At 36.5% G+C, this 25,893-nt stretch overlaps 1 protein-coding gene across 1 annotated transcript; it reads right to left on the bottom strand.

The window, feature by feature from the left end:
* Positions 1–6,958: 6,958 nt before the first annotated feature.
* On the bottom strand, positions 6,959–25,678 carry SPACA1 (sperm acrosome associated 1). Its single transcript, XM_003258321.4, has 7 exons — positions 25,360–25,678; positions 19,475–19,531; positions 15,712–15,813; positions 14,591–14,697; positions 13,850–13,985; positions 9,232–9,352; positions 6,959–7,200 (listed from the first exon to the last, which is right to left on the bottom strand). Exons 1-7 carry the CDS (start codon positions 25,565–25,567, stop codon positions 7,047–7,049), a joined length of 885 nt encoding a protein of 294 aa, XP_003258369.2. The 5' UTR covers positions 25,568–25,678; the 3' UTR covers positions 6,959–7,046.
* Positions 25,679–25,893: the final 215 nt, after the last annotated feature.

The following is a 25,893-nucleotide window of genomic DNA, read 5'->3' as shown; positions in this document are numbered from 1 at the left end:
ACTGGAGTGATTTTGTGAAGACCTGGAGCATATTATATTATAATCTACTTTACAAATAAGGCTGGTTGATTAATTTGGTGTGGTCATAGTACTTAAGAGAGGAGCCCTTAGTTTTGGAAGCAATTGGTTTCAGAAAAGCCGTCGAGGTGGGTCTGCAACAGTAGAAGCTCTAAGTGACACCCAGAGATGAAATGTTACTATTGTCAAGGTGTATTGCTGATTTGCTGTGTGTGATACATTAAGAAATATAAGCTCACTGAACCCTAGCTCCTCATGGACAAACTCATCAGGAACAGTCCCCAAAAGTGTATTTCTGAGTTGGTACAGTATTCATATTCATTTATGATTTCATTTTTGTTTCATAGACCACCAATAAATTTGGGAAATAATGCATCTACATATCCTTTCTTGGACAGTCACAATGTGTATGGCACATTGATGACTTTGAGAAGTCCTGCACTAAAGGTTATTCACCTCATTTGACCACTAATACTTCTTATTCATAAAAAAACTTATTTGTCAATAAAGATAAGTCTCAGCAAAGCTGATGTATTAAAAAACTTCTAAGCCTCAGTGGCTTAAAATAGCAAGGTTTATTTATCGCTCATGCTATATATCCATTGTTGGTTGACTGGAAATCTTATGCCGCAGTCTTTACTCTGAGAACCAAAGTGTCAGAGCCACCATCATCTGAGCATTTCTTGTTGCTCTGGAAGACAGAAGGTGAGCTCTAGGTGTTTAACAGCTAAATATCGCAGCTTGAAAGTGACTCTAACTGTGGAATTTTGGCTTAGAACTCATTGGTCAGAAGTAGTCACATGGGCCCACTCAACCATGAGGGGGTGAGAAAGTACTATCCTACCATGTGTCTAAAATGTAGACAGCCAGAAATATTCAGTGGACAGCACTAATGACAACTAACCCAGTTAACCTGGCTAAACACTAATGTTCATTAAAGTATAGCTGGGACCCACTGCTGTTCATGGTTTTAAAAACAAGGATTGGGGACTTCCAGTTTTAAAATGACAGCATAGAAGCAAACTGGCTTCACTCCCTCCCACTCCCCCCCTCCCCCAAAACAAATATACAGCACTGAAATTTTCGCCAGCAACAACTCATAACTCAAATATGAGGATGAAATAGTTCCCAAGGCCACAGGGAAGTGTAGAAACTCTGAGCAGATGGTAAGAGAAGCAGACTTCCACATCTGTGATGCCTCTCCCTCCCCATTCATTCTGGCAACAAGTACATGGAAAATCTTCCCCATGTGGAAACTCATGGAATCTACACTGGAAAAAATGAAATTGAGGTGGTAAACTAACTTTCCTACTATCTTGGGTTCCCTGGAAGGAAACTTTCTTGCCTTAACCCACAGGAACTATTGTGACTGCCTGAAGAAGGAAATATCCCTGAGGAAAGACAGAGACAAAGGAGGTAGGTGGAATCACCATCCCCAGCCCTGGAAACTGCCTGTAAGTTGTTCAAAGGAGATGTCAAATCAGAGTGGCTACTCAGCCGCACTATGCTATAGGAAGTATGTTCCACAGGTCCCCTGGGCACAAACTCCTAGCCAGTCTTCCCACACCTCCAGGATAATGTCTTTGGGACCCCTCCCATTTGGGACAGACAGCACTCCCATCATTTACTACAGCAAGGCAAACCCGGGCTTAAAATGGCATCTGGAGCCAAAAAGGAGGCAACAACTTAGTGGTAAGGATTTGCTAAGCCAGGAAGAGAAAATGGAAATAACTAATCCTTCAATGCAAAGACATAGGTATATACATAAGTATATACCTACTAGAAACAGGAGCAAATGGGGAACGATGATCTCCTCAGAAGGACAAAGCAAAAATCCAGTGACTGAGCCTAACAAGATGATGATTTGTGAGCTCTCCAACCAATAATTCAAAACAGCAATTTTAAAGAAACTCAGTGATCTACAAGATAACACAGAAGAACAATTCAGAAATTTATCAGAGAAATTTAACAAAGAGATTGAAGTGATTAAAAAAAATTAAACAGAAATCTTGGATTGGAGAAATACATTTACTGAATTGAAGAACTAAAGGCTCTCAACAGCAGAATGGACCAAGCAGAGGAAAGAATCAGTGAGCTGAAAGACCAAGTATTTGAAAACACACAGTCAGAGGAGGAGAAAAGAAAAAGATAAAAAAAAAAAAGAACACAAAAACCTATGAGATACAGAAAATTACCTTAAAGGACCAAATCTAAGAATTATTGGTGTCCAAGGGGGAGCTAAGGAAGAGCAAGAGGTAGAAAGGTTATTCAAAGGAATAACTGAAAACTTTCCAAAACATGAGAGAGATATAAGTATCCAGATACAGGAAAGTTTAAGAACACCAAATAGATTCAACCCAAATAAGACTATCCCAAGGTATATAGTAATCAAACTCTCAAAGGCCAGGGACAAAGAGAAAATTCCAAAAGCAGTAAGATAAAGCAAATAAGATACAAGAGAGCTCCAATTCATCTGGCAACCAACTTCTCAATGGAAACAAAATAGGCCAGGAGGAAGTGGAATGACATTTTCAAAGTACTTAAGGAAAAAAAAATACCATCCAGAATACTACATCCAGAAAAATTATCCTTCAAATATGAAGGAGAGAGAAAGTCTTTCTCAAACAAAAGCTGAGAGAATTCAGCACCACAAGAACCATTTTTCATGAAGTACTAAAAGAGAGTTCTTTAATCTGAAAGAAAAAAACCACTAATGTGCAAAAGGAAAACTTTTCAAGCTATAAAACCTGCTGGTAAAATTAAATACATAGACAAACCCAGAAAATTCTATTGCTTTAATTGTGGTGTACCACCAGTTCAAAACTTTAGTATGAGGCCCAAAATACAAATCTATCAAAAACAATGATAGCTACAGCAACCTGTTAAGAGATAAGTAAAAAAAAAATATGTAAATTGAGACAACTAGAAGTCCAAATGTCAGGGGAGTGGAGTTAAAATGTAAATATTTTGTGTGTTCCTTTTTTGCCTTTGTTTCTAGTCTTTAATTTGTGATAAGTCATCAACTCTTTTAAAGTAACTTGTTATATCTATAAAATGTTTTTTGTAACCCTCACGGTAACCACACTGCAAAAATCTATAATAGAGTCACTAAAACTAAAAACAACTAATCAAAACATACTATCAGAGAAAATCACTTAACCACAAAGGAAGATAGTAAGAAAGGAGAAAATGAAGACAGAGGTCTCATAACAACCAGAAAACAGGTAACAAATTGGCATTAGTAAGTTCTTAATTATCAATAACAAAACAGAAGTAAGTGGTCTCAATTCTCCAAGTAAAAGGCATACAGTGGCTGAATGGATAAAGAAACAAGACTCAACTATATGCTGCCTTCAAGAAACCCACTTCGCCTATAAAGACAGACTGAAAGTGAGGGGTGGAAAAAATATTCCATGCAACTGGAAACCAAAATAGAGCAGGAGTAGCTATACTTATATCACATAAAATAGACTACAAATTTAAGATTATAAAAAGAGACAAAGGACACTATATAAGGATAAACGAGTCTAGTAAGCGAAAGGATGTAACAATTATAAATATCTATGCGCCCAACACTGGAGCTCACAAATATTTAATGCAAACATTAATAGATATAAAGAGAGATATCTACTGAAATACAATAATAGTAGGGGACTTTAACAACCTGCTCTCAACAGTGGACAGTTCATCCAGACAGAAGATCAACAAAAAAACAGGGGAGTTAAACTACATACTAGATATAATAGGCCTAGCTGACATTTACAGAACATTTTGCCCAACTGCAGCAGAATACACATGCTTTAGCATATGAACATTCTCCAGAAGAGACCATGTCTTATGCCACAAAACTCGTCTAAACAAAATTTAGAAATCCAGAAATCATATCAATTATCTTTTCTCACCACAATGGAATAAAACTAGAAATCAATAACAAGAGGCAACTCAGATAATACACAAAACACATGCAAATGAAACAACATCCTCCTGAACAACCAATGGTCAATGAAGAAATTAACAAGAAAATTTAAAAATTTCTTGGAACAAATGAAAATGGAAATATAACATATCATAATTTATGGGATAAAGCAAAAGCAGTACTAAGAGGGAAGTTTATAGCAATAAATGTCCATATCAAAAAAGGAGAAAGACTTCAAATAACCTAATGATGCACCTCAAAGAACTAAAAAGGAAAGAACAAACTAAACCCATTAGTAGAAGGAAAGACATAATAAATATCAGAGCAGAAATAAATGAAATTGATATTTAAAAAATTACAGAAGATCAACAAAACAAAAAGTTGGTTTCTTGAAAAGGTAAACAAAATTTACAAACCTTTAGCTAGACTAATAAAAAGAGGGGAGAATCAAAATCAGAAATCAAAAAGAAGACACAACAACTAAGATCTCAGAAATATAAAGTATTATTAGAGACTATTATGAACAATAATAAACCAACAAATTGGAAAATTTAGAAGAAATAAATTCCTTGATACACACAATCTACCAAGATTAAACACCACGAAGAAATAGAAAACTTCAACAAACCAATAATGAGTAGCAAGATCAAAGCCATAATAAAAAGTCTCCCATCAAAGAAAGGCTCAGGGGGAGAAAAGCCCAAGATAAGACCTGCTGGCTTGGAATTCCAGCCAGCTACCATTAACGGCATTGCACCTCCCTAAGAAGGAGCTCCCAGGGGGAGGGGCAGGCCATATCTTTGCTGTTTGGGTGCTGTAGCCATTCTAGCCTTCAGGCTTTGGAGAGTCTGAATCGACCCGTGGTGGAAGAGATCCCCCCAGCACAGCACAGCTGCTCCACCAAAATGTGGCCAACTGCTGCTTTAAGCGGATGCATGATCCCATTCCTCCTCACTGGGCAGAACATCCCAACTGAGACCTCCAGCCACCTCTGTCCAAGCTCTCCAGCCGACAGAGATCTGAATTCCCCCTGCGACGGCTCTCCCAGAGGGAGGGGGCAGGCTGCCATCTTTGCTGTTACAGTGACTTAGCTGTTCCAGCCTTCGGGCTTTGGAGAGTGGAAGCCAACCCAGGGCGGAAGGGATCCTCCAGCACAGCATAGCTGCCCTACCAAAATGTGGCCAGACTGCTGCTTTAAGCGAGTACCTGATTCTGTTCCTCCTCACCGGGCAGGACCTCCCAACCAGGGGCTCCAGCAACCCGTGCCCATGTTCTCCAACCCACAAAGATACGAATTTCCTCCGGGACAGAGCTCCCAGGGGGAGGGGCAGGCTGCCATCTTTGCTGTTAGGGTGACTTAGCTGTTCCAGCCTTTGAGTTTCGGAGTGTCTGAGTTGACTGGAGGCAGAAGTGGACCCCCAGCGCAGCACAGCTGCTCTACCAAAACGTGGCCAGACTGCTTTTTTCCTGATCCCGTTTCTTCTCACGGGGCGGGCGGGACTTCCCAACTGGGGTCTCCAATCATTTCCTACAGATGCCTTTGGGTGGGCAACAAGTCCATGACTCCTTAGGACAAAGCTCCCAGAGAGAGGGGTAGGCTGCCATTTTTGCTGTTTCATAGCCTTCACTGGGGACACCTCTAGTTCTGGAAAATCTGAGGTGACAAGGGACTGGAGCAGGCCCCAAACATACCACAGCAGCCCTACAGAAAAGTGGCCAGATTGTTATGTGGGTGCCTGTTCCCATATCTCCTCACTGGACAGGTCCTCCAGGCCTGGGCCTCAAGCCATTGCCCCCCACACCCGCCCCCCACCACCCCCATCATCCCCCACCACCCCTGCCACCACCACCCCCATCAGAGCTACTGAGCCAGTACCAACTGAGCAACTCCCCAGACAGAACCTCCGGGGGCAACAAAAAATAATTCTTTTGGAAAATTTTGTGAAAACAATTTTTTTCACTTAAAGTCCTCAGTGGATTTCCTACAATAGATAACAAAATCATTTTCCAGCCAATTCCTCACTGCCTTTCTCAAATACAAATGCTATGTAACAGAAAACATGAATAATTCTATAACACAGCCTATTTCTTGGCTATTAGAGGGAGGTGTACCATAAATGCCCAGTCTTCTGCACAGGTGTGCAAAGAGTTAATGGTATCAGATAAATCCCATAATAATAGAAATAAAGTTGGCATAGAATTCATATAAACATTAAAAAGTATATATTTTGTGCTACCATGATAACCTCTGAAAATGCATTTCTGATGAAGTCTACTGAATCAAATTAATGTCTTGGTACCTTGTTTGATAGTTGGCCATAACAGTATCACATAATTACACAGAACAAAAAGACAGTGATAATGTTCAAAAATAAGTACCTTGGTTCTGAGATGTTACCTATATACCAAGAACAATGGAGGTACTTATCAGTGGTCATTCAAAAGTCCTTAACTCATGGTTTCTCTGAGAAATACAGGACATGTTAAATTCATGTCATTTCCTCAGGCACCTCCAAGTTCCTCTCCGGTTCTTCCTTACATATTTCCTGTATACAATCATATTTCAGTCACCTAATATATGGAAAATAGGTTGAGCAATGCTTGGCACATAGTAGTCACTAGGTAAGTATTTATGGTTATCATTATCATTATTACTTCATGTCTTACAAACTTTGTATGTCACATTCCCTGCAGAGATTCTAAAGTATGACTTGCTTTAGCAAGTTCAACCCAGTGCTTCCAGGGGAGAGAAAGTCTAATATGTAAAGCATTTCTATATTACATTGTTCTTATTTAAGACAAAATAGGCAAATCACCTAAGAAGTTATCAAAGTGATCAAAAATGCACTTAGAAGATTTGTTGGGGGTACCTTTAGATAAATATCCCCAAGCTATTACCTGAAATAAGTGTTGAGAACAAATTAAAAGTAATATTTGATAACTGTACTGGAAAAATGCACTGATAAAACAGTCCTATCCCCACATTGCATTTCCTTCACGCTCTGGCAATCCATTGCAACATTATTAAAGTATTTCAAGGTATATTTTATTTTTATAATAATGAATCTAATATTCTGTAATATCCTTTGGTTTGTTATATATCATTGAAACATCATTCATTCCATTCACTTAAAGCATCATCTTCACCAGGCATTTCTGTTGGTAATTGGTCAAGAGAAGTTGAATCTTTGTATCTCGCAGAACTCTGCTCGGATTGTGCCTCAAGTGTAGAGGCTTTTGCCCCCCAGAAAGCCTTGACTGCTGCCCTGGAAGAAAAAACAAAAACCAAAACCACCATATGAAGTGAAAACTAAAACTGAATAGATTTCTATATTTTCTATGTATAGAAATATATATGTGTGTGTGTGTGTGTGTGTGTGTATTACCTGTATGTATATATTATATATGGTACAAATATATATAACCTGTATATATATTTGTACCTGTATATATATTACAGGTACATTACATTACAGCTATATTACAGGTATATTATAAAGGAAAGAAAAAGAATATAAATGTATTTATGACTACTGAACTGTATACTTTAAAATGGTAAAAATGATAAATTTTATATTCAAATTTTATCTCAATAAAGAATACAATTTTAAAAAATTATAATGATAAAAATTACTATTCAAAAATGTTCAGCATCTACACTAAGGTTACATGACTATACCTACTCAGGAAAAAAAATTAGAAGGCTGATTTTTAAAAACACTTTTACAGGGGTGGGGGGTCTGGGACATACTCAAAAAAATAATTCTTTTGGAAAATTTTATGAAAACAGTTTTTTTTGCTTAAAGTCCTCAGTGGATTTCCTACAATACTTAACAAAATCATTTTCCAGCCAATTCATTGTGATGATGCATCCAGCTGATGCATCATAAACTAAAAATGAACAATGAATAAAAAGGCACTTCTTAAAGAAGTAATATATAATATATATGTATATATAGTATATATATTATATGTGTACATATAGTGTATATATTATATGTGTACATATAGTGTATATATTATATGTGTACATATAGTATATATGTATATATGGTATATATATTATATATGTAAATATAGTATATATACTGTATACAAGTCATATGTATGTACTATATGTATATATAATATATGTGTATATAATATATATGCTATGTATTATATATACATGCATGTAAATATAATATATAATATATTACCTCTTCTCTAATAAGTGTTTTTTATTCATTATTTTTAGTCTGTGATACATATATATTACATACATATGTCTATATATGTATACACATACATACATATATGTATATGTATGTATATACATAATACACATGTTTGTATACATATATGGTTCAAATATATATGTGTATACATGGTATAAATATACATATGTAATATATATGATGATATTTATAATAGTAACATGAGTATTACACCCTGGTAAGCCTGAGGGCTCATATACATACATACTACATATATATGTGATGTATACACAATCATATGTAATATATATGCATCGCAAACTAAAAATAATAAAAAGGCACTTCTTAGATATGAGGTAATAGATATGTTATACATACATATATCTACATATATAATATAACCCATATATTACATACTCATGTATATATATATTATATATAAATAATATATACTATATACATATTTGGTACATATATATGACCTATATATGATATATGTATATTGTATATAGATTATCTATACATAGATGTATGTATATTGTATATACAATATATGTACATATATTTTATAATGATATATGTATATATATAAAACATATATATTACCTCTTCTCTAAGAAGTGCCTTTGTATTCATTATTCATTTTTAGTTTGTGATGCATCAGCTACAAATCGATAGTATATGAGCCCTCAGACTTACCAGGGTGTACTACTCATGTAGGTATTATAAATATTGTCATACAAATGAATTAGTAGGTTACAATAACCAAGTTTTAGAGTTGAGAGAACCGCAACTGGACAACACAAATATTCATTAAATAAAACTTTTTAAAGCAATTACCACATAAAATTATAAAAATCGCATTTAAAAGCTCTCTCATAGTTGGAGAAGCAAGTCATGAGATGGTTTTAAAAAGCATCTACAAAAAGAGACGGGGTAGCCTGAACTAGGGCAGTCACAGGAGTAATGAAAGGAGATGGACAGTTTCAAGGCAACATGTAGGAGACATCACAGACAGGGCTTTGCAATTCACTGGATGAGGAGGGGGAAGAAGAGGAGGATGTCAATCAAGGGTGATGATGCATTCTGCTGTTCACCTACCAATTTATGATTATGAAGATCAATAAGAAGATTATAAATACACAGATAATGACTCCTATGGTCAGCACAAGAATTAAGGCTGCATCTGTGGCTGGTAGGCTTGATCTTCTCATCTGCAATTCTAGAGAAAACACACAAACCTAATGAGTATTACTACTGAGGAAAAGGAAATGGATATCTAGCTTAAAAGTTTATATTTGAAGAACAACTCTAGAAACATAAAGAAATACTTAGTGCAGAGAAAATTATTAATGATCTTGCTCTGCATGTTTGAAACGTCCTTTTCAAACATGCAAAAAAGTTAAAAGAATTTGACAACGAACAGCCTATATTACCACCATCTAAATACTACCATTAATATTTTAAAATTCATCTATCCATTCCTCTATCAATTCATTAATCCATCATATTTTTTATGCATTTCAATATAATTTGCAAATGTCAGTACGCTTCCCCAAAAATTTTTCAGCAAGCATATCGTTAACTGGAGTTTAATATTAGTTTTTTCTTTGAAATAAAATTTTCACACAAAGAATTGCACAAAGATTTTAAATGTACATTTGCTTAGTTTTGACAAAGGCAAACTCATATATGTAACTAAATGCTAGTCAAGATATAGAATATTACTATACCCCAGAAAGTTCCCTTGAGCCTCTTCCTAATTAACTCCTTCCTCATCCTCCAGAGGCAACAAGTATCCTGATTTTCTTTTCCACCATAGATTAGCTCTGACTATTCTAGAACTACATATAAATGGAAACACACACTAGGTAATCTCTTGTGTAAAGATTTGTTTACTTAGAATAATGTTTTAGAAATTCACCCATACTGTTATATGCAACTATCTTTTTTTTATTACGAGGTATACTCCACAATTTGTTTACTCATCCTCCTACTGATGGATATCTAGGCTGCTCCAGTTGTGAGATACTATAAATAAAGCTGCCATGAACATTCTTATACAAGTCATTTTGTGAATATATATCTTAATTTTTGGCTAAATGTCTAATAATAGAATTGCTGGGTCGTAGGGTCGACAGACGTGTGTTTAGCTGTCTAAGAAACCATGAGAACTTTCTCAAACTGATTGTACTGACTGTACATGTTTTATAAATGTTTTCTAACAGATTTTGGCTTGCCTATTCATTATCCTAATGATTTTTGTTAATGAGCTGAAGTTTTTAATTTTGATGCAGTCTGATTTATTCAATGTTTCCTTTTATGGTGATTGTTTTCTGAATTATGTCTAAGAAAACTTTGCCTACTCCTGAATCATGCAAATATTCTCCTATATCTCTTTCCTAAAATTTTATGGGTTTAGCTTTTACACTTAAGACTATGATACCCCTCTAATTTTTATATTTGCTATAAGAAAGGAATTGAAGCTCATTGTTTTCTATACACATATCCACATACCCCAACCCCTCTCTCTTTAGGAAATGGGATCTTGCTATATTGCCCAGGCTGGCCTTGAACTCCTGGGCTCAAGTGATCCTCCCACCTCAGCCTCCCAAGTAGCTAGTATTATAGGCACACACCACTGTACCCACCTCATGCACCACTCTTACCTCAAGCATTCTCTCCCATATCTCTCTGCTCTTTCAGCAAATAAGGTTATTAAAGAGACAAAGCCAACCTACCATGTGTATTATAGTATTGCTACATTGTAAACTGGTAAAAAGCCAATTAACATAGAATATTACTTACTTTGTGAATTGTATAGCTTTATTATAGCTCTTTTATGTCCCCAAATTCTGGAATCATAAAAGATTCATGGAAGAAAGAACTACAGAGATCATCTGATCCAACTATTGCATTATGCAGATAAGTAAACCAAGGTCCAGGGAGGTTTAATTTGTACAAGGTATATTTTGACTATTTAAATATTTTGATTTTGATAAGTACCACTCTGTCAGAAGTAGTCTTCCATATGAGCAATCTCAACTGCTTATTTTTCTAGATTTGTTTCCCTATCTGTTAGACATCATGGAGTATAAGTTTCCATTTTGCCTAGTAATTCTAGAGCTATAAACTCACGTTAGGAATCTCGCTAAATAGTTCCAAGTATGCTACAGAAAGTACATCTATATTTATGTTCCAACATTGTTGGATTTTTAAAAATCTTTTTACTTCAAAGTAACTTTAGATTTACACAAGTGGTGGCATTTTGGAAACTTAAATAAAAAACACCTTTCAGAACTGAAACCTGACAAGGAGAAATGCAAATTTCATTTATCCATTACTCTGCAATGTTACCTGAGAGAGGGTGGAGAGTGAGGGGCATGAAGATTTTATTTATTACAACAGTAGTCTTGCAAGGGTCACCTAGACTATTTTTACAGGTAATGAAAAAAATAGGCTCAATTTCCTATTGAAATATTTAATGAAAAATAGGCTAAATTTGATGCTGTCAACTTTTAGATAAACTAAACTTATGTACTTACTAGTTTCCTAGGACCACCATAACAAAGTACCACAAACTGGGTAACTTGAAAACAACAGAAATGTATTGTCTCACAGTTTGGGAGGCTAGAAGTCTGAAAACAACGTGTTGGCCGAGCCATGCTCCCACTGAAGGTTCTTGGGGAGGATCCTTCCTTGTCTCTTACAGCTTCTCAGCTTCTGGTAGGCTCAGACATTCCTTGGATTCTGGTAGCATAACTCCAATTTTTGTCTCCATTTTCACATGGCTGTCTTCTCCCTATGTCTGTCTCTCTGTGTCTTCACCTGGCATTCCCCGCCCCACTCTCCGTCTGTGTTTGTGTGTGTGTGTGTGTGTGTGTGTGCACAAGCATGCCCAAATATTCCTCTTCTTATGAGGGCACCAGTGATATTGGATTAAAGGCCCACTCTGCTCTAGTACAACCTCATCTTAACTAATTACATCTGCAAAAAATCCTATTTCCAAATATAGTCACATTCTGAGTACTTCAAAGTATCTTTTTTAACAATGCCTATTTATGAAAGACAACTATTGTGGGAGTGAAAAATCTGATATTTAAGTGAATGGATGAGAATTTTTCACTAGGGAAACCATTTTTACCCTAAAAATATCTCAATTACATATTTGTTTCATGCTAGTACCATATTGTGTAGATATTTCTAGCCAAAACATTTGTTTGATTTCTAATCAGCCAAAGGGGTCTGTTGCAGTGGTGTACCCAATTGTCATGTTTAAAGAAATTAATAGATACTGGAGTGTTCTAAAAATATTTTGTCATTCAATCAGTGCACATACTGAGATGGCAGAGCTATCCCACCATTCCTGGACGGCTGCTATGAGAGAGAGAAGTTAACTTTGTCTCAATAAAGACCTGACATTTTAGGGTCTGTGCTCCAGCCTTTAACATATACATTACCAAATGCATGCTCCCTTCTAAATATGAGAGGAGCTAACCACACTGAATTGTCCTAACAGGGACGAGATAGTAGGGACAAAGACTGAGAATGGCTCCACACACCTTTAATATCATGAATGAGGGCTAGTTGAGATATTTTTTAGTTTAATGGTGTTTTTATTCTCTTGCCTTTTTTAGAACTTTATTGAAAATTATCCTTTTAACAACACCTGATATCCAATAGAGGAATAAGATTATTAGCTTTCACCACGAAGATGTTTCTAAACTCATTAAACAGCACATCAAAGAAAGTTTAAATAGTAGTTTATTTTTTAAAATCACCCTAAAATATTTTAACCTGTTTTCATTTCAATAAAATGGTTATGTTGTGTGGTATCTCTACAGCAGAAGCTCTTTGTGTTCAGAAATAGCTTCAAGAAGTCAAAAAACTCCTTTAAAATTACATGTAACTTTTGGCATATTCGTGTATGTGGACATTTTTCTGGAAAAAGGATCCTGAGCCTTGATAGGATTCTCAAAAGAACTTGTGACCAAGTCCCCACATCCCTAACAACAAAGTTGATAACAACAATTAAAACAGTTAAGAGCAGCTGAACAAAAGGAAATAATTACCCGGATATGTAAGCCATCATAGATTAAATTGAATATAAGCAAATGGATCTATCTCACAAGGAAAATATGGTTTCTAATATGTAAAATGACATTCAGGACAACATTTGCATTTTGTGATATATATATTTTTGAGAACTGTATTAGTGCTTCATCAAAAAACATTTGCTTCAAATATATAATTTTTAAAGAGACATACTTTGACATCGTATTTCTTAATTTATTTTACTGAATGAAAATTTTCATAAGCATCCATGAGAATTCCATTTATCCATTTTCACTTTTATAATGAAAGTAAAAGCAAGAATATAATTCAAGTTAGAGGACTGTTCTCTGAAGATTCTTAAGAAATACACCAGTTTCCCAAAGTGAGGAAATTGTGACTACTTTGTGAAAAAGAAATTAAGTAGTATCTTGTAGAAAAGTCTAAATGATGTAAACCAGTGGTTCTCAAAGTGTGGTCTCTGGACCAGCAGCAACAGGGAAACTTGTTAGAAATGGAAATTCTTATTCCAGTCCCATCCCAGATCTACTGAATCAGAAACTCTGGGGGTAGGGCTAGAGATTGGTATTTTAACAAGCCTCTAAGTGATTTTAATGCTCTTTAAAGTTTGGCATATAAGCAAACCAAGACATTGCTGGACACTTACCACTGCTCGTATAGACTGTGAATTTAATAGTTGCTACTATTTCATTATTATCCAGTGTGTCACACTCGAAAGCCAAGGGGTGACTTTCCCTGTGTACTTCTAGGATTGCTGAATCATTTACAAGTACAATGGATTGCTATTTAAAAAGAAAAAAATAACAAAGTATTAACATTCTTCATGTACACTTACCAGGAAACAATTTATTTCCCTTAAGGAAAGGAGGGTTACTGTCTCTCTTAGCCTAGTTTAGTAATTAATGATCTACATGGATTTTCAGTCACACAATCCAGACTTCAAATCCCAACCCTACCACTTCCTGCCTGTGTGACTGTGGACAAGTTAGTTACTTACTTGTAAAAATGAGTATAATGATAGTGATTACCTCACAGAATTGTTATATGGATTAAAAAAGGCTCTTAATAAACCCTTAATTAATGTTAGCCACTGTTATCATTATACAACTCCTATATAAGCCAATGAAAACCTTGCTTCTGAAATGGAATACTTTGCATAAAATGGACGTTTTAAAGTTCTGATTATAGCTGGCCCTTAGACATATGTAAAGTTTCGTCCTAGTAAATAATGAAAATTTTAAAATTCCAAAATAATAAAGTTGTGTAATTCTTAACTTCATTTTGGCAAACTGGTTTTAAAAAGAAAGTTTTCTGAAAGCCATCAGAACTGAGAAACAAATTTTATCATTCACTAGAAAGCACCAGGTTATATCCATTCATTACTCACTTGGTCTGGCCTTAGAAGTTTCCACATATATTTGAAACGATTTAAAGGAGATGTGTGAATACATGCCAGTCTAACACTTTCAAGACTTTCTGAAATTGGTTTACCCCCTGAAAAAAAATTAAGCACATAAATACCATTGGGCATTATAAATTGCTTTATACACGACACTACTTTTTTTTTTTTTTTTTTTTCCTGAGACAGGATCTGGTTCTGTTGCCCAGACTGGAGTGCAGTGGCATGATCCTGGCTCACTTCAACCTCTGCCTCCTGGGCTCAAGCCATCCTCCCACCTCAGCCTCTCAAGTGGCTGGAACTACATGCACATGCCACTATGCCTGGCTAATTAAAAACAAAAATTTGTAGAGATGGAGGTTTCACCATGTTGCCCAGCCTGGTCTCAAACTCCTGAGCTCAAGTGATCCTCCTGCCTCAGCCTCCCAAAGTGCTAAGATTACAGGTGTCACAATACTAATTTAAAAAGCAACCTCCAGTTTTAAAAATCAACTATAGGCTGGAAGTTATCAAACGTAATTGGGAGTTTGAGTGTAGAGGAACAGAAGACTGATAAGTGCAAAGATAAAGTCACCAAAAGAAGCAGGTGAGGAGACACCATGGCTCTCTGCTCCTTATGCGGAATAAGTTGTAATTGACCTAGTGATCTGTTAGACTAAACTATGAGATCTATTAGTGGCTTCCAATGTACTGGTTAGGGACTCCCATTAGAGATACTGAAATTTCAGAACAGCATAATGTGATATGGAACAGCTGTCAAAGTTCCCAATTTAAAGTTTACCAATCTACTGACAAAATGCCATGACTAAAGCATCAAAAGCATTTCGCCGCAGGACAGCCTCAAATATAGACTCTATATACAGTAAGCCTCTAGTGTATTATAGAGAATATATGTTCAATTTTAGATGTCTCTGAAAAAAATGTGAAGCAAAATCAGAAAGTTGCTCAGAACTATAACTGTTTAAAGAAGTGGAATTTAAAATTTTATGATTTCCTTTCAGTATGTCAACTGGTTGCCTCCTTCTACTCAGTGGCAACCTGAGGTGAAAAACATTTCCCCAGAGTAAACTCTTGCCCACAGTCTCCCTCCAATACATAATTCAACTCACAGCCACAATCTATTGGTCCACGGCATTCTTCTACCCGTACAACACACTTGGATTCACCACCAGGGCATCCATTTGTTAATATAACTTCTCTAACACCAATACCTTTGGTTTAAAATTTAAAAAGGCAAATGTTAAGAAAAAAACTGATTCCAGAGTGTCTTCACTTTCCCACCTAGGTCTTTTCTTAAGACTTTTCTTCTAATTTCAGAAATTAAGTTCCTAAATTCAGAATGATAACACTTAAAATTTTTTTGGCTCTTCATTTTGAATTATTTCCTAAAACAGCATTTTCTGGAGTGAGTTACGTGAAATACTAGTTCCTCTGATTACCATAAGAAAAAGGATTCCATGATTATACACATTTGAAAATGGTACATCAAATGAAATTAAAGGGACCGCTTTACTACGGAATTTTGAGGGAACTTTTAATATACTAGTAAATTAACATGCTATTGTGTACATTTGCATTGATCTAAGATGTAAAATTTTTACATTTTAACATCTTTAAAGTCAGAATACATTTACAATTGATAACATATCATAAATTAATTAGCAGTATTTTTCCTTTTTAGAGTACATAAAATGTATGTCTTACAGTCCATAAATTCGTGGACTTGATGGAATACAGTGGTATACAATATTTCCCAAATGTATTTGACCATGGAACTTTTTGGGAAGCATGGGGAAAGTTTCTGGAGGAAAATAAAAAAATCACATTTTAGCATAAATGATGCCTTTAAATATTTAGATTCATAAAATGTCTGTATTAAATATAGAGAGGGCAACCTATTACTGACCAAATCTCCATTTCCAACAAGATGCTCTCTTTAGATTGTCACACTTTTTGTAACAAGAAATTAACTTTCCTAACTGATCTCAGAATTCCAGAGTTTGCCTCACATCACCACAATTGAGAGAAATAACAAAATGTGGAATGAGCTACATGTTGAACCGTGTCCCATGTTAAGACAGGCTAAGAAAGAGTCCATTTTTATTTCCTTAACTACCAGATTTCCTCTTCCAGCCCGTCTAAGATGTTATCTTAGAGGGCAAAGGAAAGTTGATGACTAGAGGTGTCTTATAACTGCTTCTCAAACTTGACAGTGCATGCAAGTCAGCTGGAGATCTTACGAAAATGCAAATTTTGGTTAGCTGTTCTTGAATGGGTTTGAGATTCTGCATTTCTAACAAGCTCCCAGGTGATACTCATGCAGTCTGTGGACCGCACTTTGAATAGTAAGGGAGAAGGCTACATATGAAACAAGAAAATGGAAGGATGGAAGGAAGAAGGTCTTTGGTTAAGAGAGATGATGGCTGAGAATGGTTGAAGTACGGCTCCACTTGAGTTTATGAAAGATTTTTTTTTTTTCGAGACGGAGTCTTGCTCTGTCACAGAGGCTAGAGTGCAGTGGCGTGATCTCAGCTCACTGCAACCTCCACCTCCCCGGTTCAAGCAATTCTCCTGCCTCAGCCTCCTGAATAGCTGGGATTACAGGCGCGTGCCACCACGCCCAGCTAATTTTTGTATTTTTAGTAGAGACAGGGTTTCACCATGTTGGTCAGGCTGGTCTCGAACTCCTGACCTGGTGGTCTGCCAGCCTCAGCCTCCCAAAGTGCTGGGATTACAGGCGTGAGCCACCATGGCCAACCTGAAAGCGTCTTCAGAAGCACAGCCTTAATTCTGAAGTAATTAACATGCTATTGTTAATATTTTTAAAGCAGGTTTTTTTTGTTGTTCTGTTTTGTTTTTGAGATGGAGTCTCGCTTTGTCACCAGGCTGGAGTGCAGTGGTGCCATATCAGTTCACTGCAACCTCCGCCTCCCGGCTTCAAGCAATTCTCCTGCCTTAGCCTCCCAAGTAGCTGGGACTACCTGTATGTGCCACTGCGCCCAGCTAATTTTTCTGTATTCTTAGTAGAGATGGGGTTTCACCATGTTGGCCAGGACGGCCTCGATCTCTGGACCTTGTGATCCACCTGCCTTGGCCTCCCAAAGTGCTGGGATTACAGGCGTGAGCCACCGCGCCCGGCCTAAAGCAGTTATTTTATGTATTTATTTATTTAGCTAAATACAGTTCACTGAGATGCATGTAGGTGTGGGATTTTCTGTAATACCAAGTAACACCTAAAAATCTGCCTGGATATAAAAGAAAACTTTTTGACTGCTAAAATACTGTTTCAGAAGTTTAACAGAATTTTCATCAAGGCATTTTTCTCTTCTAGTTCAAATTGAAAGGTTTTTAACATTTTCAGCATGAAATATTGCTTTTTCTAGTTTATTTTTTTCCTTATAACTTATTACCATGTGATACATTACATGTTTTACATATTATGTGTCTGCTCTTACTAAACTATACATTGCCTGGGGGCAGAGAGCCTTGTCTGCCTTGTCTGCTCACATCCCTATAGCATCTATAACGATGCCTGGCACATAGTAGGCAAATAATTTTTAAAAAATAATCATTTGAGTGAATACAATTTCTAAACTTGTCTCTAAATAATAGAAAACAACGACGATTACTCGAACTGTCATAAAAATAATTCTTTACCAGTGAAAATTTCCGAAGTTAGCAGCTAAACAAAGATGTAAACCACAAATAAGTAATTGCAGCCTTACTACATGGATTTCTCTCATTTTATGACTCTGACTTACTAAGAAATTAAGGTAAAAAAAAAAAAACCAGGTTAAAACAATTTTAAGATATAGAAAGAATAGTGGTTGCCAGGAGCTGGGAGGAGGGGGAAACGGGAAATTGGTGTTTAATGGGCATTTTAGTTTGACATAATAAAAAAGTTCTCGAGATGGGCAGTTGTGATGGTTGCACAAGAATGTGAATATGCTTAAGTCCACGGACTTGTACATTTAAAAATGGCTAAAATGGTAAGTTTTATGTTGGGTATGTTGTACCACAATTTTAAAAAGCTTCTCCAAATAAAAACAATTCAGGTGTAATTTTTGACACCGCCACCCCTGCAAAATTCATTCTGATCTAGATCTGAATGGATTTTGTCTTCTTATCCTCTGATAATTGTCCCCTTTTCCCTCTCATCACTATTTTCTTTCCAAGGCAGATTCTATTTAGAAGAAATTTAATTTGATTGTGAATTATATATGGTCTTCTCAGTACCCTGGTCTATAGCATTGTTTCTCAAAGGATAGTCCTCTAACTAGCAGCATTGACTTCATTGTAAACTTGTTAGAGAAATTTTATGTCCAATTTCTATCCACGGAATGATCAGACTAAGTCATATTCTTTGAATATTATCCTCCTCACAAAGCCAATACATCTTTTCTCCAAAACATGACACGCAAATTGGAGAAATGTAGAATTTAGAATGGACTATTACAAATAAGCAAATTCTTGATAAATTTGCCAACACAATATGTGGGAAGACATCTGTGAGACGCATTGGAAAATCTTTCATCTTCTGAACATCTGTGAGATAGAGAAAGTTTTACTTTGGTGAAGGCAGTTTATGTGCCAAAAAAAAAAAATAGGGAGCTAAAATGATAAAAGTTATAGATTAGTTCTACTCATTTCCTAGGTTAAAATAAGATTTAGAGATTATAAACTGAAAATATCTTACAGTTTAAAGCAATCACCCTGAGTTTTGTGTATACATTATAGTTATTAGAAATAAAAATCCATGAGAGATGCATGAAAGTACACAAGTTACAAGTACAAAGTTGCACACTATCTGCTTTTACCTTTCCTCCCCCGCAAATTACAACGTGGTTTATTCATCTGCTCCAAGCTACTTACCACATGTAACGGTGCACATTCCGAATTCTACTTCTTTGACGACATTCCCATTTGAAACTAAACATAAAGGGTAAAGATACATTACTTAATTATATGAAAACTTTTCTAAGTGAAACACCTCTTACTTGGAGATGAAAGATAGGTGTATGATATGGGCAGCAGACATTTTTTAAGTTTTCCATTTAAATCAGAAAACAATGCCATTCTGAGTACTGTTATTGTCTAATTCAAAAGAGTCTCAAACCTCTAAAGAAGTCCATTAAATTAGGAAATAACCTAATAGGAAGGTTTATATTTAAACTTTGTATATACCTTAAAAATGTTTTTCATCAGTTGATATATAGTGAGTCAAAACTTGACAGAGGGTCTCAGAAAAACACACAAAGGCCTATCTGTTGTAAAAAACCAATGTTTTCTATTCTCTATTTTCCAAAATTTAGTGTATAATTTCCATTCAAAAAGAAGCCCTTAACCAGTGTTCATTAAAATGATAAAAGTTATAGATTAGTTCTACTCATTTCCTAGGTTAAGATGGTAAATTTAAATATTTCTAAGAATTTATTTCAACATGTTACCAGGTTAGTATAGGAATATATCACTATTTAAGAAATTAAGTGTTGTTGGTTCTAAATCATATGTTTCTCTTTTTCTAATCATTTGAAGTTTGGCATAGAATTCCACTAGCTATAGTATATAAGCAATTCTTCAGCTCAAATTAGGACGAAAATCTCAATAGAAAAAATATAAAGTGAGATGTTAGAAGATGACTTTTAAAAGGCATTGTACCCTAGGACAACAAATCACATGGAAAACACATCGAACTGGAGTCCAAAGAGCTGCTTCTATCACTAATTAGCTGTTTGCATTTGAGCAAATTTAATTAAATGCTGTCAGGCTTAGTTAACCCTTCTGCAAAATTTGGAAAGGAAAATCCATCTCATTTGATTGCTGTAAGAATTAAATAAGGATAATGTGTGTGAAAGCATTCTATAAATTGTTTAGTACTACAAACATACTTAAGATATAATTACCCAATTTAAACCCATTTTGTACTTATTAATTTAATATAATGCTGTTTTTTTCTATTTTGATAACTGTAAAATCTCAAAATAGCTTCATAAACACTACTATTCTGTACTTACGAGCACCAAATATAGTTTTTTGTTTTTGTTTTTCTGCGAGAGTCTTGCTCTGTTGCCCAGGCTGGAGTGCAGTGGCACGATCCCGGCTCACTGCAACCTCTGCCTCCCAGGCACAAGTGATTCTTCTGCTTCAGCCTCCTGAGTAGCTGGGACTACAGGCACACGGCACCACGCCCAGCTAATTTTTGTATTTTCAGTAGAGACGGGGTTTCACCATGTTGGCCAGTCTGGTCACAAACTCCTGACCTCAAGTGATCCACCAGCCTCAGTCTCCCAAAGTGCTGGGATTACAGGAATAAACCATTGTGCCCAGCCCCAGTATAGTATCTTGAATACTCAGTAAGCACCCGACGCACATAAGTAAATCAATATTGACTTTAAGTCATTTCTTTCACAAAAATAAATGATTTAGACTATCATGATGATCCATTTTGAATTGTGGAATGCTTAGATACCTTCTACAGGCACATTATGAGACACAAACTAAAAGCCAAATCCTGAACATAGAAAACACGGCTAAGAGAATGAGTGCTGCACTACTTTTAAATATAAGCCTTTTTCAAAAACCATTAGTCAATCACTACGCATTCTACTTTGGGAGAGTTGTTCAATTTCTTCCAACTTGTTTCCTTAAAGAAAAAAAAAGAGACTAAATAAGAAAGTCTCTAAAGTCCCTTTCAGCTTTAATATTCTATGATGTATTGAGTGTCCATTAGGTTACTCAGTAACTTTTTTTAAAAATGGGAATCCTACAATGGTGGGTCAGTGGAATTGTATGTAACTGGATTTCAGTGTGGCATTTGTCAAAATTTCTTGTTATAAACCTATGAGTGGTAAAAAAATATATGGTCTGAATGTCAGTAGTTTTATGTGAAACTGTTTAAACTCTAAGACCACAGTTGTTAATTAACCAGTTGGTATCAACATGGTTGGAGTGATGTGTCACAGGGCTCTGTCCTGTTCAACATTTTTATTAATGACCTGGAAAAAGATGCTGTTATCATGCTGACTGAATCCAGAATTCTGCAAAGCTAGAAAGGATAGCAAATATATTTGATGATATATCTGGATCTAAAAAATGACAGGGTGAAATAATGGGCAAATCTAACAAAATGAAACCTTGTAGGAATAAAAAGTCCTTCACATACAGCTGAAAAGCCAGCTGTCCAAAACTATTTTATGGGTTGTCTTAATTTGACAGGACAGTTAAAAATGAATGGAGAGTTCAATAGTGAATTCAATAGGAGTCGAAGATGTGCAGAGGCTCCCTAAAAATCTACTGGGTCTTAGACTATACTAACAACAGCCTGGCATCCACAGTGGTGAGGATAATGATCTTGTTCTTTTAGTTGTGGCCAGATCCTGAAATGTTCTCTTCAGTTCAGGACAGCACATGGTAACTTTTGGTATATATCATCAGGGTGCAATTTTAGTTTTTCAGTTTCTGACAGTTGATTTGAAAGGTTGATATTTTATGACTTCTGTTCTTCGTTAGAAGTATTCCAAAGACAAAAATAACATATACTTATATTTGTATAGGATAAAACCCATTGTATAGACTACAACTTTCTATTTTGCAATTACTATGTAGGTCTATTGGCCCCTATTTATAAATCTAAGGGTATACCTGTATAAAAGATATATTTAAAAGGTATATTAAAGGGTGTACAAGGTATAACAAAAGTATAAGGATATAAATCTAATAGCTTTTTTTTTTTTAAGACAGTCTCACTCTGTTGCCCAGGCTGGAGTGCAGTGGCGTAATCTCGGCTCACTGCAAGCTCCACCTCCTGGGTTCATGCCATTCTCCTGCCTCAGCCTCCCAAGTAGCTGGAACTACAGGCACCCGCCACCATGCCTGGCTAATTTTTTGTATTTTTAGTAGAGACGGGGTTTCACCATGGCTAACCAGGATGCTCTCGATCTCCACCTTGTGATCTGCCCGCCTTGGCCTCCCGAAGCACTGGGATTACAGGCATGAGCCACCGCGCCTGGCCATAAATCTAATATCTTAATGATTTTTCTTTATCTTGAAACATTGTGATATTTCATCATCCATAATGATGGTATTGTTCATTATTTTCAACTACATTTTTAAATGACTAAAATTTAAAAATGAAAGAATGATTGGAATTGCCTAGAAAAATAATGTAATAGTGAAAGAATTACACTAACACAAGCTATTTTACAACATCCCATGTTTTCATATTGCTTTGCCCAAGATATTGTAACATCTTTCAAGAAGATACAAAAGAAGTCTAGAGGTATCCTCCTTGTAGTCTATTTTTGGCTTTTATTGAACACAGTTGAGATTTCTCAATTTTTCATTTTTTGCCCATAATGGCAAAGAGAAGAAAACCGACAGAGAAAAACATTTCACAATTATTGAACGAATCAGAAGATGAAAAGAGACAGATAACAGCACTTTAGATGCTAATGATGATGATGAAATTGGTTGTATAAGCAAAATCTCAATGAGAGATGATTATCTTGGATGAATATACTAGATGAATTTTCTCTAACTTAAGAATTGATGAGTACACATTATATTTCTGGGGATGAAAAGAATATATGGTATTATCATGTAGTTAGCCTGACAACAGGAAAGATTTGATCCTGAAATATAATGTGACAATAACTTGTGCCATACTGTTTTGTTAAAAGGATATGGACAGTATTCTTTCCTTTTTTTATAACATTTATGCACCAACATTTATTTGCCAAGGTTTGTAAATGAACATATTGTGATGAAAGATATGTATATAAAGGTGACTGAAAGAAAAGATTATGTAGAAATGAGTAAAATTCATTGGACCAATCATTCTAGTTGGTGTTTATAAATCTAAAGATGAAAATATTTTCCAATTATGAAGAAAAGAAGATGGCTTTCTCTTCAACAAAATATATGCCTTCGTAGTTTTCAAAAGTGTTGTTTCTTTTGACAATACAAGTGCAAAAAGAACCAAGATTAATAATAAGCTAGAATTTATTAAAGATGCACTCAAAATCTGGAATCAGTATTAACATGATGAATGCATTCCAGATTCATGCTTAACAGTTGAGCACTTAGTTGCATTCAAAGTACTTTGCCCAATTAGGGTACATACACCTTCAAAACTAGGATATATGGAATAAAAATTTGAATTTTTCCATGTTTAAATTCTTCTTGAAATTTCTAACAAAGTTGTTTTCACTATCCCTTTATTCTTATTTGTAAATTATTTTTAAATGACTAAAAAAAATTAAAGGTCCACTGGATAGTAAATGGGGATAACTGTTTCTACTGATCCACTGAGGGTTAAGGGAACAGTGCAAATTTCAATAATGGTTCTGGAAATTTTCAGACCTCTAACACCTCAGATTGTTTAAAGTTTTGGATTCTCTCACTCCCCAAGAAAAAGCACTTATGCATGAAATAGTATGTATTAAAATCCCAGAAAGTACATGGATTCCTTGAAGTCCGTAGATGAGGAAACTGAGACTCAGAGAATAAGTAACTAACCTACATTTTAATTTGAATGTAAGACATTATAACTTTGTTGCCTGAGTTTAGCCTAAATAATATTTAGCATTTTATAGTTAGAAGTATTTCTTGGCCAGTTTAATACTAAAATTGTTAATTCAATTACTTTAAAGAAGAGAATGAAGCAATAGCTACTATGCTTTAAAACGTGTTCTCTTCTTTCCTAGTCATCTTTCTTTTTCACATTTCCGAAGTCAAGGATCTTTTTAAGCTCTCTGTAGTATAATGTTACAAGGCCGTGCAAACCTCGATCCCACTGTTAACCTCAGACAGTTCATTTCTTTCTGCTGGTGCTGAGGATCACCATCAGGAAATAAAAGAAAGGCTGGTAGACACAGCAGTCACTCGATATGTATAGACTGAAGAGATATGAGAATGCAAACGATATTAAAAGAATCGCAGCTGGGTCATTTAGAAGGGAAAGGAATAATCTTTCTTGAGAAGGCAGCAAACCTGCTGCTGACCTTCTACCTGCTAGAATGTGAGTTACTAATCAATATGACATGTACAACAGCCTGTCAAGTTTTAGTGCTTAATGAGCCAGCAGAAAAAAAGCAAATGTATGTACCAAGCGGGGGCTCATTGTTCCTTGGTTAATATGTAGCATCTAACAAAGCCACTAGCTGGATCCTTTGACAGGTGTTTTCTACTGCTCCATTCCTTTGTCCGAGGCTGCACATACCAATCAAACACCACAATGCAGAGGTGCTCAAGGCTAGGAGCTGCAGGAAGCTGCCATGGGGCTTCTGGGCAGTTTTGTCACATACTGGTCTATCTAGATGTATCGTCGTAAAGGGGGATTCTGAATTCCATTGCAACCCCAAGTGCAAATGTGGAAATCAAGCAACTTGGAACTTGAAAAAAAATCTACTATGAGAAGGGAAAATGACTGCAAGAGGAGTCAAAATGATTCCTCTTGGTGGAAGGCTACCTCCCACCCTTAAAAAAAATCTTTTTCCTTGTCCAAAGCAATATTTAGAAGTGTTTCTATAGCAATTTCTATATACGTGCTTATCTGTGTATCTTGCTGTGGCCTGGGAAAATGAGCACATTCTTCTTCAAGGCCACAGGATGCAAGAAAGGGACAAACTCGGGGCTGAGGTATGCGAGAGAGCTCTCTAGACATTAACACACATAATTATGGTTCTCAGGCAAACAGCAGGCCTTTGCTCCGTCAACAGGGGCCTCCGCGTGCCCCCCAAGGGAGCTCCCGCCCTCACCATCCTCGGTTTCAGGAGGGGCGTTGTGCTCCTTGGTCTCGCTGTCGTTGTCATCGGTCTCCTCCTCGCCCTCGACTTCGTGGGCCAGGCCGGCATCTTGGACGGCAGCGGTGACGTTGGTCCCGCTCGCGGACTGGAGGCCCGCCAGGAGCAGCCAGCCGACCGTCAGCAGCAGCCCGGCGGAGCAGCCCCTGCCCCTGGGGCTCATGGTTCTCGGCCCCGACGGCCGTCCGAGGCGCAGTCGCCGCCGCAGCTCCTGAGGACAGGTACGTCGAAGAGAGCTGCGACACCCCGCCCGTAGCCGCCCGGCTCCGAATCCCGTGACTAACCGTGACGCCTCAATGGTTGCCTGGGCGCTGCTCCGGGGCTGAGCGCCTGGAACTCGCGCGGAGCTGGGCTGCGAGGCGTGCAAGACGGAACGCGACGAGAAGCCGCGTGAAAGTCCCTAGGAGAGGACGCCGCCCTTCCCCGCAACCGGAAGTTCCCTGCCCAGGGCGCCTCCTTTAGCCTTCCGGGTGCGGTAGGCGTTGCTGT

The sequence above is a fragment of the Nomascus leucogenys genome, chromosome 3 (genome assembly GCF_006542625.1).
Source record: "Nomascus leucogenys isolate Asia chromosome 3, Asia_NLE_v1, whole genome shotgun sequence".
Classification (NCBI taxonomy): domain Eukaryota; kingdom Metazoa; phylum Chordata; class Mammalia; order Primates; family Hylobatidae; genus Nomascus; species Nomascus leucogenys.
This window is presented reverse-complemented; position numbering and strand designations above follow the sequence as displayed.

Bases quoted from the DNA above. Each gene is read 5' to 3' on its own strand.
- SPACA1 (XM_003258321.4), bottom strand. From the start codon at position 25,567: ATGAGCCCCAGGGGCAGGGGCTGCTCCGCCGGGCTGCTGCTGACGGTC. The intron at 13,986-14,590 runs GTGAGTAATGAA...CTTTTTAAATAG, and splicing joins AACTTCTAAGGCCAGACCAA to CAATCCATTGTACTTGTAAA. The intron at 9,353-13,849 runs GTAAGTGTCCAG...TGTTTTCTCTAG, and splicing joins CACAGTCTATACGAGCAGTG to AATTGCAGATGAGAAGATCA.